The sequence below is a fragment of the Emiliania huxleyi genome, assembly GCF_000372725.1.
Source record: "Emiliania huxleyi CCMP1516 chromosome Unknown EMIHUscaffold_125, whole genome shotgun sequence".
Classification (NCBI taxonomy): domain Eukaryota; phylum Haptophyta; order Isochrysidales; family Noelaerhabdaceae; genus Emiliania; species Emiliania huxleyi.
The window spans coordinates 338,965-352,009 of NW_005201338.1; the positions used below are offsets into that span (position 1 = coordinate 338,965).

At 65.7% G+C, this 13,045-nt stretch overlaps 5 protein-coding genes across 5 annotated transcripts in view; 3 read left to right on the forward strand and 2 right to left on the reverse strand.

The window, feature by feature from the left end:
- EMIHUDRAFT_440398 (hypothetical protein) overlaps positions 1-432 on the forward strand; it is a gene marked incomplete at its 3' end in the record, with an annotated part of 2,245 nt that extends 1,813 nt beyond the window's left edge. The window contains exons 4-5 of the mRNA XM_005789794.1: positions 12-47; positions 268-432. Of these exons, the coding sequence (XP_005789851.1) occupies positions 12-47; positions 268-432 (201 nt within the window). The remainder of the gene's footprint in view (positions 1-11; positions 48-267) is intronic.
- Positions 433-1,306: 874 nt separating this feature from the next.
- EMIHUDRAFT_362151 (hypothetical protein) lies at positions 1,307-1,917 on the reverse strand (the record flags this gene model as incomplete). The annotated part of the gene is made up of 1 exon (XM_005789795.1): positions 1,307-1,917. A coding segment is annotated over one exon (240 nt), but the record flags the coding sequence as incomplete, so codon positions are not given.
- A 1,778-nt stretch (positions 1,918-3,695) lies between these two features.
- On the reverse strand, positions 3,696-6,207 carry EMIHUDRAFT_225607 (hypothetical protein; the record flags this gene model as incomplete). The annotated part of the gene is made up of 5 exons (XM_005789796.1): positions 3,696-3,890; positions 4,226-4,307; positions 4,798-4,991; positions 5,132-5,213; positions 5,510-6,207. The coding sequence occupies 5 exons, from the start codon at positions 6,205-6,207 to the stop codon at positions 3,696-3,698; spliced, it is 1,251 nt and encodes a 416-aa protein (XP_005789853.1).
- Positions 6,208-6,621: 414 nt separating this feature from the next.
- EMIHUDRAFT_225608 (hypothetical protein) lies at positions 6,622-10,099 on the forward strand (the record flags this gene model as incomplete). The annotated part of the gene is made up of 9 exons (XM_005789797.1): positions 6,622-6,826; positions 7,812-7,947; positions 8,019-8,150; positions 8,269-8,357; positions 8,931-9,031; positions 9,271-9,364; positions 9,539-9,591; positions 9,778-9,843; positions 9,911-10,099. 9 exons carry the CDS (start codon positions 6,622-6,624, stop codon positions 10,097-10,099), a joined length of 1,065 nt encoding a protein of 354 aa, XP_005789854.1.
- Positions 10,100-11,419: 1,320 nt separating this feature from the next.
- Positions 11,420-13,045, forward strand: part of EMIHUDRAFT_440402 (hypothetical protein) — a 2,248-nt gene continuing 622 nt past the window's right edge. Inside the window, exons 1-4 of the mRNA XM_005789798.1 lie at positions 11,420-11,732; positions 11,809-12,146; positions 12,273-12,446; positions 12,496-12,810. Of these exons, the coding sequence (XP_005789855.1) occupies positions 11,441-11,732; positions 11,809-12,146; positions 12,273-12,446; positions 12,496-12,810 (1,119 nt within the window). The 5' untranslated portion in view covers positions 11,420-11,440. The remainder of the gene's footprint in view (positions 11,733-11,808; positions 12,147-12,272; positions 12,447-12,495; positions 12,811-13,045) is intronic.

A 13,045-nucleotide genomic window follows, 5' to 3' on the forward strand; every position in this document is an offset into this window, starting at 1 on the left:
GCTCCCTCGAGGCGGCCATCAAGGGGGTCTCGACGGTCCCCCGGGCGGTGAAGACCCGAGGGCCCCTCCAGATTGCGCGCGCCCTTTTCTCACCGTGGGCACCCCCCCCCCCCCTCCCCCGATCCCAACCCTCCACCGCCAACCCCTCACCCTCCCACCCCTTCCCACCCCTTCCCACCCCTTCCCACCCCCGCGCTCCCCACCCCTCCCTCTTCCAACCCCAACGAGCGGCGCCCTCCCCCCCCCCCACCCCCCCCCTCTCCTCAGGGAATCACCGCCAACGTCTCGCTCGGCGTCGGCGTCGCAGCCTCGCGCGCAGGGGCCGCCGCCGCCGAACGGCTCGGCCACAACTTTGAGGGCACGCAGACGCGACTGGGCGCGGCGATCCGCGCCATCGGCGCGCGCTTCCCCTTCCTTTCCCCCCTCACCGCCGTCCCCACCCCCTTCCGGCCCGCCCCCTGCCCCATCGCCCTCCTGCCCACGCTGCCTGAGCCGTCGCATGCCGCCCCTGCAGGGGGCGCCTCTGTCGCAGCCACGCGCGAGGTGTTTGACGCGCTCGGCCAGTCGGGCTCGCAGGTCCGCCTCACCCCCCCCGATGGTAGGACGAGATAGCAGCCGCGCTTGAGGCGCCGCGAGCCCGACTGTGCAGGTCTGCTCGTCGACGGCGGCTGTCGCCTCTGGCGCTGTCAGCCACCGGTTCGGAGAGGACGCCGGACGGGTCACCTCCTCGGCCTTGTGCGCCGTCGGCTCCACCGTCGGCGCGGTGCACAACGTGGCTTCGCTCGGCCGGCGCGGCCTCGTGACCAACGTCACAAAGTGCGCCGCCACCGGCGTCGCAAAGACGGTGGCGGCGGACGACGCGTGGGAGGAGTGGCCGGCACGGCGGCCGGTGCCGATGCTGCTCTCGAACCACAGCGAAGGCGACTTCCTGCTCGTCTCCTCCGCCGCGCGCCCTCCCTCGCGGCATACGGCGTGACGATGCTTTGCGCTGGTCGCCGGCCGCAGCAGAGTGCGTGGATAGCCACGACGGCGGCTGGCAACTCGAGCGAGCGCCGAGGCGCGGTGTACCAGTTGCGGACTTGTGTCGCCGAGGTGGTCCCCTGGGAGGGGAGATACGACGAGAGAGGGGTAGCCAAGTTAGTGGACGAAGTGGAAGCTTGCGTGTCGGTCCTCGTTGAAGTCTTGAGAGTTGTATGAGTCGGTCTGTCTTTCTGTGCGCCCGTTCTGATCCCAGGAGCTCTGTGTCTCTGTCGATCTCTGTGAGCCTTTCTTTTTCCAGCCGCCTCTATCGCAGCGCACTCGCCATCCATCTATGAGCCTATATTATAGACAGCTCTAGCCCTGAAGCCGTACATGTACTACCCGACCATTCGATGTTGTGCGTGGGAAGACAAAGAAATCAGTTCCCGTCAGCGGGACACAGTGAGGGGTCGCAGTGTTTGTTGGCCACCATCCCGGATCCCGCCCATTATGCTCACAACGTGTGTGCATGCACATACATGCACATGCACATGCACATGCTACATGCTTTGTCCTAGCATACTCTGATTTCAGCCCCGCCGGATGACATGAGTGCAAGCTATAGCGTCAGAGCGCGGGGAGTCGTGTCTGATAAAGCTGCCGAGAGGCTACGTGGGCAATGAGGACGGCCGCAAAGAAGGGAAGGGCGCCGTTAAGAATCGCAAAGGCAGGCATCCGCTCGTCGCCCATTCGGACGCGGAAGATCGAGTCGCCGCACGTAGCTGCGCAGACAGAGTAGGCCGCTGCGCGTAGCTTACATTTGCAAGAGAGAGTGGAGGGCGAGAAGGCTCCGAAGGTGGCGCCGCCCGCTACAAAGAGCGCGACCATGCCAAGCCTTGCGTCCTCCAGCTTGTCGAGCTCATCAATCAGCGCTGCCGGCGAGCGGACGAGGACGTCGACGACACGCAGCGTCGGGGCACTCACGACCAGCAGCATCACCGCGCGCGCGACAATGCGAGGCGAGGCTTGTGCCATGTAGGCGACGTCAATCACGGCCAGCCCCGCGGCCGCGAACAGGATGAGCGGGACGGTGTAGAGCTCGGCCAGGAAGGCGACGCACACCACCACGACGGCGAGCGTGACCTGGATCGGTGCTATCACGCCCTGGTGCGCCGCGAAGAGCAGCGGCGCCGGCGTGGCCGGTGGCGAGGGCGGCACGGAGGCGGAGGGGTCGCTCATCAGCGCCATCAATTCGTCGCCAGAGAAGACGTCCACGGCGACTTGCGCTAGATGTACGTGAGGCGCCGCGCCCTCGAAATCACCTCCGCCGCCGGCCTGCTCTTGACGGTGCTCGAGGAGCGGCAAGGGCAGCGGGGAGCCAGCCTGCAGCTCGCCCGGCGTGTTCATCGGCGCCGTCTCCGTGCTCGAGGCGAGCCGTGCCACGCCCTCACTCCGCATGAGGGGCACGAGGGTGCGGTTGGAGACCTTAAACTTGACGAAGAGTGCGCCGCCCTCGCCCTCGTGCAGATACTCGTCTGGGACCGGCGAGGTCGAGACGGAGGGCGCGATCTCGACCTGCTTTTGCTCGCAGAGGAGGGACGGCTTGCGGGCAGGAAGGCTGTTCAGCCAGGCCGGGTGCTCCTTCCTGCGTGGGTTGGGGGAGGGTGTGTGTGGGGGGGGGGGGGGTGAAATGCGGGCGCCACACCGCTGTACCTGCAATGGGAACGCACGCTATCGGTCGACGCGTAGTCCTTGCCGCACCCGACGAAGCGGCAGACGAACCGAGAGACATAGCGCGGCGCCTACTTGCAGAGGAGCGCGACTGTCCAGTGCAGCCACTCTCGGCGCGAGAACTGGCCCCATGCTATCCGCGAACGCCGAGCCCACCCCCGAACCCGTTGGCCCAATCAACGCCGCCGGATCCGCCGCCGCCGCCGCCGGATCCGCCTCCGCAGCTGCGGAATGCGGCAGAGGCGGGCCGACGCCCGCAAAAACGGCGGAGCTCTGCTCGCCCTCCTCGACGAGTTGGCTCAAGAGCTGTAGGTCCACGAGTACCTCCTCTTGCCCCTCCCGCTCTCGCTTGCGAGCAGTTGGTTCGGCGGCGGCGGCATCGGCGGCATCGGCGGCATCGGCGGCATCGGCGGCGGGCGGCGGCGGCGGCGGCGCCAGTGCCAGGATCGCCATTGGCGCTCCGACGTGTTTTTTCATGTTGGACCGCTTGGTGTTGTTGGCGAGGCGAAAGGCCTTGCCATGAAACGCGCCCTCGCACACGCTCCACACGCCGCTCGTCTTGACCATGCGCAGGCTGTCCGCCGTGTCTTGGTTCAGCATTCGGACGCGGTCGCACGGGATAGCGAGCTCAGCTCGGCAGCGGCTGCACATCTAAAGAGAAAAAGAGACGGCTGAGGCGAGGCGTGGAGTGGGTATGCAGCGACCGCATGGGAGCGCTGTTGCCTTGCTCGCAAGATGCCCCGCTACTTGAGACGCAGCGTGGGGCGTCGAGGCGTCCACCGCCGAGGTGACCGGCGCTGCGCAGCGCGACCGCGTCCCCGAGAGCTCAGCGCCCCAGCAAACACGAGTGTCTTCCATTGGCGTGCGTCTTTGACGAAGAGCGCATCAGCGTCTCTGGTGGAAAAGAATTCTTGAAAATCCAAGCCTCTCTCACAGCACACTGGCACGACAAGGGCGCGGACTGGCGCGGACTGGCACACACACCGGCTCACCACCGGAGCCGCCTAAGCGACTCCGTTAAGAACGGCAATGCACTCCGCACCATGCACAATGCCGCTCTCCCCGCACGCTAGCTCGTTCACCGTCTGCCACGCCACGGCGGTGTGGAGGACGACAGACAAGCTTACGTACGAGGTAGGCTTGGCTGCAAAGGGGATATTACCAATAACCAAGGCCTCGCGTGTGACTTTGCACGTAACCTAGCCAAGCACGGGATAGCGACATGGTCGGACGTGTCAGAATGGGGGTATGGGGCACCGGGGAAGTGTTGACGTGGCCGCAAGTGAAGCGAGTCTATGGCCTCAAAGACAGCACGACGGAACATAGCGAATACAAGAGGCTGGCGGAGCAGCTGGAGCGACCAGAGTGGGCACAGCTGCGACAATACTGGAAGTGGGCGGTTATAGAAGAGCGCGCACACGGACAGAAGATGGGACGGAGGGCGCCCGATAGGGTGCTGAAGGTGAAGGCGGCAAGGAAGGCGCCGACCTGCTATGGGGGAGGCATGGGGGAGGACGAACACGGATGGGAGTACCTCTGCGAATGGGAAGGCGAGCGGAGCGACAGTTGGGTGTGGCACGATAAGATGGAGAGCGTAGGATTTGTCGGTAATCTCGCTAACACATGGGAGCGGGAGCTAATGCACGCGCAAGGCGTGAGACGGCAAGCGGCGTCCTTCCGAGAGCGGCTAGAACACCGCAGAAGACTAGGTAGTTCGGGGCCGGAGGCAGAGCGCAAGCGGACAGAGCACTAGAGACGTGCAATGGAAAGAGTAATGCTCCGTCGTGGAGCGACGTGCTCGATCGATTCATTGAATACAGCAGGGAGGCAAACGGGGTGTGCACGAGCGGACCCAACATGACAGAACACACGTTCGAAGAAGGGCGAACCAGGAGACGGACATCCGAGTGGAGAGGAAGGCCAGGACGCTCTACCTCGGAGGGAAGAAACCGGCGCTCCTCGCGCGTCATCATTCTCTGTTCCTAATAGACTCTCACAAACAAGCGGCGACGCAGCAATGCAGCAGACCGAGAGGGCACAGACTCGACGGGAGATAGCTCCTGCCTCGCTCTCTCTCTCTCTCTCTCTCACCATGTACGCGTCGACGAGTCCCACGGGTCGGCGTGGAGCTTGCGGTTGCGCTCGTTCTTGTACGCGTTGAACGCGCCCTTCTTGAAGCGCGCCTCTCCGCCGTTGTCGAGCTGCACCGCGGTCTCGTTCTCGAGCACGTCCGTGTCCTCAAAGTCGCCCGCGCGGTTGGCCTGGTCCTTGACAGACGTGTCGAAGGTCGCGTTGTAGACCTGCTGGTCGATATGGTCCACGGCTCGCGCGTGATCGGCTTGATCGCCTTCAGGTACGCGGGCGGGTTCTTGTGCGGCGACGGGTCCCAGTTCGCCTCCAGGTACCGCTCCTCCTCGAACGAGCCCTTGCCCCAGCCGACGCCCATCCGCAGCAGCTCCTGCTCGACCTCCTCCTCGTCCGTCGAGAACTTGGTCGGGTCCTGAAAACAACTTTCGATGAAACTTATACACTTATGAAACGGGGCATGATGTGCCTGTAAAAGCGGCGCACTCACACTAGCAAAACACCTCTCTCCACAGTACCTCAATTCAGTTCAAGGCGTTCAAGGCGCGTCAATTCGGAGTCCTCGGTCGCATCATTTGCTGGTGCTGGTGCTGGTGGTGCTGCTGCTGCCGCCGACGCTTCCTCCTTGAAGTCTCCCTTGGCGGGAGGCGGCTTGCCGGTGAACTTGTCGTGCGTGATGATGCGCGCATTCGGCTGCGTGCCGAGCGGATTGGGCGTCGAGTGCGCGGCGAACCATGCGCCGACGCGCCCGGTGACAAGCCGGAAGTAGCATCGGTGCTGTCCCTTCTCGAGCGGCCGCGACTCGTGCGGCGTGTGGTCGGTCATCCAGAAGAGCTGCTCGGCCTGCAGGCTGATCGGCCAAAGAACGCGTTGCACGCCGCCTTCAATCAGGTGCGCCGAGCCGATGGTGTCGCCTGCGCCATCCTCATAGCGCGCTTTGGCGGACAACGGCATAATCTCGTTCAGAATGGGCCGCAGGTGCTCAACATCGCCACCCGCGCCCACGAGGATCTCGGGGACGCGGCAATTGTAGACGTGCGTAGAGTCGTCCACATCCGACGCCATGAATATGCCTCCGGTGAACTCGCCATGCAGCGCGTCTCCGTAGCCCCAAGGCTCCCAGACCCGTTCGCGCACGCATTCTTGCTTGCCAGCCTCGAACGGCAGGTACGCGAATCCCTCAGTGTGAAGGCCCGAGCGGCGCTGCGACTCGCCCTCGTTGACGACGCTCTCCTGCACCGTCAGGTAGGCGATGCGCATGTCCTCTGGCATTGGCGTGGCCTGAGCTTTCGCCTGCCCAACGCTGTACTTTGGCTTCCGTTGCTCATCCCTGCAGCCTCTCAGGTTGTTGCGGCAGACTTTGATCATGTAGCCATAGTCCTTTTGCAAGTCGGCGGGCAGAGTCGAGAGGTCGTCGAGACGAAAGGGCATCATGTTCACGTTGCGGCCTTTGGGCGTCGGGAAGCTGACGTCGTCCACGTGCGCGAATGCAACGCATTCCTTGTCCGCGCGAAGCGCGTCGAGCGCCCGCTCGCGCTCCACGAGCACCCAGATGGCCTCGAGCACGTCCACGTGGCCCGCGAGCTTGCAGAGCGGGCTGCCCTCGTCGCGCGTGCCAAGCAGCACGGTGCAAAGCGTCGCGTCGAGGGGACGACGAGTCGCGGCGGCGGGTGGTGTGGGCGACGACGGCGATGCTGTCGGCGGCGACGACGACGATGACGCGGAGGAAGCCATCCCGGCGGGGATGGTGTTGCGCGGCGTCGCCTCCGTCCGTCCTCGCGGACGCTGACCGACTCCTCACATAACACGAACCCCCGACCACGCACCTGGGGCGCGGTCGGCTCTATGCTGTTCGTGGCGCTCCTGCACCTGGCGACGCCGCTCGAGCCACCACAAGTGCCGCGTCTCAACCTCTACCCGCCCCGCCGAGTTGCGCTGCTCGTGGAGCCCACACCATTCACGCACATCAGCGGCTACTCCAATCGCTTCAAGGAGATGCTCCGCTTCCTGGTCGCTGCTGGCGACGAGGTGCACAGGCTGGTGGTGCGCTGTCGCCCGACCACACCGAACCGCCTCCACCTCGCCTGGAATAGGTGACTGTGATCACGCCGGACGACACACCGGAGCGGCCGCGCTCTTTCCTCGGCGTACCGATCACCTACCTGCCCGGCTTCCGCCTTCTTTTCTACAAGCAGGCGACACTGCACTCGCGCCACCGCCGCTGACCCTCACCCTCACCCTCACCCTCACCCTCACCCTCACCCTCACCCTCACCCTCACCCTCACCCTCTCCCTCTCCCTCACACCCTCACCCTCACCCTCGCCCTCGCCCCAGCCTTCAACCCTCCCCCTCCCCTCGTGTCCAGCGCACCGAACTGCTCCTGGAGGCGTGAGCAGACGCTCCTCACACCTCGTCAGGTCCAGCTCTCGCTCGACTGCCGCCGCGTCGCCCTCCGCGCCCTCCGCTCCTTCCGGCCAAGCCTCCTCCACGTCTCTGCCCTGTGAATAGTATAGCTGTGAACAGTACAGCTGTGAATAGGCCAAGCCTCCTCCACGTCTCTGCCTGTGAATAGTATAGCTGTGAACAGTACAGCTGTGAATAGGCCAAGCCTCCTCCACGTCTCTGCCCCCGGCGTCCTCGCCCTGCCCGCCATCTTGTGCGCGCGCCTCCCGTCGCGCGCCTCTCTCTGTGTGAACGGCGACTCTTCACACACGCACCCGCACCCGCGAGTGCAGGTACTCTCGCCTCCTCTCCGTCCCTCTCGTCGTCTCGTACCACACACACCTCTCCGTCTACGCCGCGCGCTACGTCACCACCCCCGGCGCCGCCTCGCCTCGCCTCTGCTCTGCTCTGCTCTCCTCTCCTCTCCCCTGCTCTCCTCTGCTCTCCTCTGCTCTCCTCTCCTCTCCTCTCCTCTCCTCGCCTCTCCTCGCCTCGCCTCGCCTCTCCTCTCCTCTCCTCGCCTCGCCTCGCCTCGCCTCGCCTCGCCTCGCCTCGCCTCGCCTGTGTATGTTACCAAGGCCCGGACCCACAGGCTTGCGCTGGCTCGCGGTGAAGCTGGCAGACGCGCTGCTGCCCCGGCTGCTCAACTGCGCCGACCTCACGCTCGCCACGAGCCCGCAGCTGCAGCAGCAGCTGCGCGCGCTCGGCTGCAGGCGCGTCGAGGGTGGGTTCGGGTACCGTGGGGTAGGGGAGGGTGGGTTCGGGTACCTTGGGGGGTAGGGGAGGCGCTCGGCTGCAGGCGCGTCGAGGTGTGGCGCAAGGGCGTCGACACGCTCACTTTCTCGCCCGCCTTCAACGTCTCCAACGCCCACGCCCGGCACGCGCTGACGGGCGGGCAGCCGCACCGGCCGCCGCTGCTGTCGCTGGACTCGTGCCGCGTCTCCCGCCGCCGCCCTCCGAGAAATGGCCGAGATCGCGTAGGCCGCTGCTGCTGTACGTCGGGCGGCTCGTAAAAAAGAAATCCCGCACCTGGGCGATTTCTTTTTTAGGCCGCTGCTGCTGTACGTCGGGCGGCTCGGCGCGGAGAAGCGCGTCGAGCTGCTGCGGCCAGGCTGTCTCGGCTCTTTGGCCAGCGAAGGTGGTGACTCGGTCACAGGCGCGTCGAGCTGCTGCGGGCGGTGCTGGACGCGAGGCCGGACGCGACTTTGGCGATAGCAGAACTGTGAATAGTGCAGCTGTGAAGAGTGCAGCTGTGAATAGGCCGGACGCGACTTTGGCGATCGTTGGCGGGGGGCCAGCGGAGGCGAGTTCACACCGTCCTATTCACAGCTGCACTCTTCACCGCTGTACTGTTCACAGCTCTGCTCTCACACCGTCCTATTCACAGCTGCACTCTTCACAGCTGTACTGTTCACAGCTCTGCTCTCACACCGTCCTATTCACAGCTGCACTCTTCACCGCTGTACTGTTCACAGCTCTGCTCTCACACCGTCCTATTCACAGCTGCACTCTTCACCGCTGTACTGTTCACAGCTCTGCTCTCACACCGTCCCTCACCAACGGTCAACACCTCCCTCTGACTGGTCTGCCCGGAGGCGAGTTTGCGCCGCGAGTTTGCCGGTGCGGCGGCGGTGTTTGCCGGCGTTCTGCGGGGGCGAGGACCTCTCGTAAAAAAGAAATCCCCGCGCATCGGCGATTTCACTTTTACTAGGCGTTCTGCAGGGCGAGGACCTCTCGCGCGCGTACGCGGCGGCGGACGTCTTTGTGAGTGCCCGCCGAGTCGCCGGGCGACAGCCGCGTGACACGATTGCGGTGAGGCGTCCTGGTGGTTGGGCGCAGGTGATGCCCTCCGACTCGGAGACGCTGGGTTTCGTCGTGCTCGAGGCGATGGCTTCGGGCGTGCCCGCCGTCGCCGCCGACGCGGGCGGGCTGAGATTAGCCGAGATTGAGCCGAGATTAGCCGAGATTAGCCGAGGTGCGCCGAGATGCGCCGAGATTAGCCGCCGACGCATGGCGGGCTGTCTGTTCTGGTGGCGGCCGTGACAAAAAAGGAGACGCGGGCCGCGCACACACGCAAGCTGTGGGCAGGCGGGCTGTCGAGCCTGGTGGCGGACGGCGAGACGGGGCTGCTGTTCACGCTCAGCTGTGAAGAGTACAGCTGTGAACAGTACAGCTGTGAATAGGCGAGACGGGGCTGCTCTTCACGCCGAACTGTGAAGAGTACAGCTGTGAACAGTACAGCGGTGAATAGGCGAGACGGGGCTGCTTTTCACGCCGAGCTGTGAAGAGTACAGCTGTGAACAGTACAGCTGTGAATAGGCGAGACGGGTCTGCTCTTCACGCCGGGCGACGGGGCCGACCTGGCGGCGAAGGTTGGGCGGCTGGCCGGGGAGCCTAGAAGCTGAACCCCGTCTTCCCTGTACTCCCACCAGCGCTCGAGAGGAGCACGTCTTCCGCCGCATTCGGCCGCATTCGGCTGTGTGTGAGAGGCCTCTGATCGGCTACTACGATCTCGACTTCACAAGTCCACTTCACAAATCTGCCCCCGTGTCCCGCAGATCGACGATCCGCGGCTGCGGTGGGAGATGGGCCGAGCGGCGTGCGCCGAGGCGCGGCAGCGCGGCGTGAGACCCTCCGTCGCGAGGAGACGGGCTCCGCGTGGCTTGACCGCCACCCGGCACTTGCCACCAGGCGAGGCGGTGGAGCTGGGAGGCGGCCACGTCGGTGCTGCGCAACGAGCAGTACGCGCTGGCGGAGAGCCGCTTCCGGGAGCGGCAGCGGTGGGTCGAGGCGAAGCTGGAGGCGTGGCGGAGTCCGCTGACGCGACTGCGGAAGCGCCGCCCCCACCGGACGCGACCGAGCGTGGCCGCGTTTGCGTGACAGCATCGTTTTGACTTTTGTCGGGAGATGTGTTTCCGTGGTACTCGAGTACAGAAAACCCCTTGGAGGTTGGAGCACTTGGTCTTGGAGTAGTGCAGTCGACTTTTCTCGGCGGTGTAACCGCGCCCTGGGGTTGCGGGGGTCGCACGGCCATAACGGGATTCGACGAATTCTTTTGACCGCGATATGCATGCACATGTCATGCACAACATGTGCATGTGCATGTGCATGTGCATGTGACATGTGTGCATATGTCCACCTCGGTCCTCTCGCCGCCGCCGCTCGCGCCGCCTCGCCCCCGCCGCCACCGCCGCGCCCTCGCCAGACACGCCGCCGCCCACTCGCCTCCTCGACCTCCCCACGGAGCTCCTCCTGCGCGCCCTCTCTCACTGCCACAGCCCCCTCGACATCGCTCGCCCGTCGCGGCCGTCTCAAAAGTCGGTCGAGAGTACCGGTGGGGGACGCGCCCATCCGCTCGATGGGTGTCAGGAGTCGATCGCCTGCGCCAGGAGCGAGCACGGGAGTCGTCGCGATGGTGTGTGTGTGTGTGTGTGTGTGTGTGTGTGTGTGTGTGTGTGTGTGTGTGTGTGTGTGTGTGTGTGTGTGTGTGTGTGTGTGTGTGTGTGTGTGTGTGTGTGTGTGTGTTGAGTCGTAGCGGCGTGGCGCTGGGCTTGAGAGAGGGACGAGGGCGCGGCGGCGCGGGCGGCCGGTGGGGCGCGTGAGGTCCGTACCTTCGCGACGGGCGGGCAGGCTCGATACGGCCGCTGGCCGGGGCGGCCGCTCGACCGGCCGCCGCGGTCGTTCCGGCGGCGGCGGCGGCGGCGGCGTCGCGAGCGAACTGGCTCGCATTGGACGAGCGACCCTCTTCACAGTCGCGGTGTACCAGTTGCGGACTTGTGTCGCCGAGGTGGCCCCCTTGGGAGGGGAGATACGACGAGAGAAGGGTAGCCAAGTTAGTGGACGAAGTGGAAGCTTGCGTGTCGGTCCCCGTTGAAGTCTTGAGAGTATGAGTCGGTCTGTCTTTCTGTGCCCATTCTGATCAGGAGCTGAATCTGTGTCTCGGTCGATCTTGAGAGCCTTTCTTTTTCCAGCCGCCTGTCTTCTGTCGCAGCCAGGCGCCTAGCGCAGCGCCTCCTAAATTCCAATTTGGCTCGCCAACAAGCCCTCCGCGCCCCCACACGCCGAGAAAATACTTTTTCGTTCGCGAGGTATCCCAGGGGTACCCGAGGGGGACACGAGGAGAGCTGCGGGCTTGCTTTGGTTCGGTCTACAACCCCGACGGCCATCAGCCGAGGCAGGTCGTCACTCAACATGCCCACGCTCTCGATCAAGTCGCCGTCGATGCCGTCGATGCCGTCGATGCCGTCTTTCAAAGGGATGAAGTCGCCCTCCATGCCATCCTTGCCCTCCAATGTCCTGGCAAAGGGCGGGATCGGAGGCCTCGCCAAAAAGCTGTCGTCGAGCAGCATCTCGCACGATGGCGACGCCCTGGTGGGTGGCTCCGTCGACTTTGAGGTGGTGGTGCGCGAGCAGCAGGGAGGCGAGGAGAGGGCCTACGCCACCACGCTCACCAAGACGATGCTCGCCAAGCCCCTCTCAAAGGCGCTGATCGGCCCTCTCCTCTCGGAGCTTGGTGAGCCTGCACCCCGCGGCTGCCACGGCGCATTGGGCGCGGGACGCGACGCCGTGCACTCGCCGCCTCGCCGTAGGCAAGCAGGATCGCAACGCGTGCCGGTTCAAGATCTGCCACGTGGTTGGCGTCGGCGTGGATGACGAGCAGCTGCACGCGTGGGCCATCTATCGGCTGTCGGTGCGCAAGTTGCTCAAGGCAAAGGCGGAGAGCGAGGGCGGCACGCTCGTCGAAGGGGACAAGTTCCGGGTCACCGTGACTCTCCGCTCCGAAGAGGAGCTCCAAGTGATGCGCTCTGCGCGTGAGGCTGCGGCAAAGAGCCTGATCTTGTCGCGCAAGGGCGCCGTCTTCCTCATCCACGGACCCGAGGGGGAGCCCCTCGCCGCAAAGGTTGGCCCCGGATGGCTCAAGAAGACGGCGCGCCCCGCCGCGCCCCCTCTCCCCAGCGGCCCCCCGCCCCCGGCGCCTCCGTGCGGCCCCATTGCACGGCACCTGCGCACGGCATCTGCAGCAATGTCCACCGCCCCGCACGTGCCCCCGCAGGTGCGCGCCTCCCTCATCCAGCCCTTTTTGCAAGCCTACAACGAGCAGGGCCACGTGCGGCAGTGGGTGCGCGAGGACGACCTGCTCGGCGTCACCGTGCGAGCGTACGACGCGCCGGCCGGCCGGGGCACCTACTTCGACACCTGGGAGCACCGCCCCTTCGAGCAGCGCTGCGTCGACCTTCTCGCAGGGAGACGCGAACCCCTGCCCCACCCTTCCCCAGCCCTCCCGCCCCGCCCTCGATGGGCCAGCTCTCACCCTCCCCCGCCACGGCGCTCACAGGAGCTGCACTGTCCTCGTCCTCCGCATCCGCGGCGGCAGCTGGGAGGAGCCCTCCTCGCCGCAGTCCAGCTCGCACGAGGCATCGATGCACGGCGCCGGCGGCCCCACGCACGGCTTCTCGCCGCGCCCAAAGGCGGCCGCCCAGGGGTCCTACCGCCTCTCGGCCGGGGACGTGCAGGCCGAGATGGCGTCGCCGGAGCCGTCCGGCGCGAATCCGTTCCTCGCCGCCTCCCCCTTCAGCGCCGAGGAGGCGGCCGTGCCACCCGCCGCCCGCCGAGTAGCCCCATCGCGCAGCGGCCGACCCCTTGCGCCCACCCCGCCCGCCCGACTGCCACGCGGCCTCGCCACGCCTCTTTGGCGCCTATGCCTCGAGCCTATGCCCGCTGTGCCCCCGGAGACCTTACGATGAAATTCTTCGAGCAGCCCTGGACAAACACGCCCCCCCCCCCCCCCCCCCCCTCAGGAGAACCTCCTGGACATGGAGCTCTCTT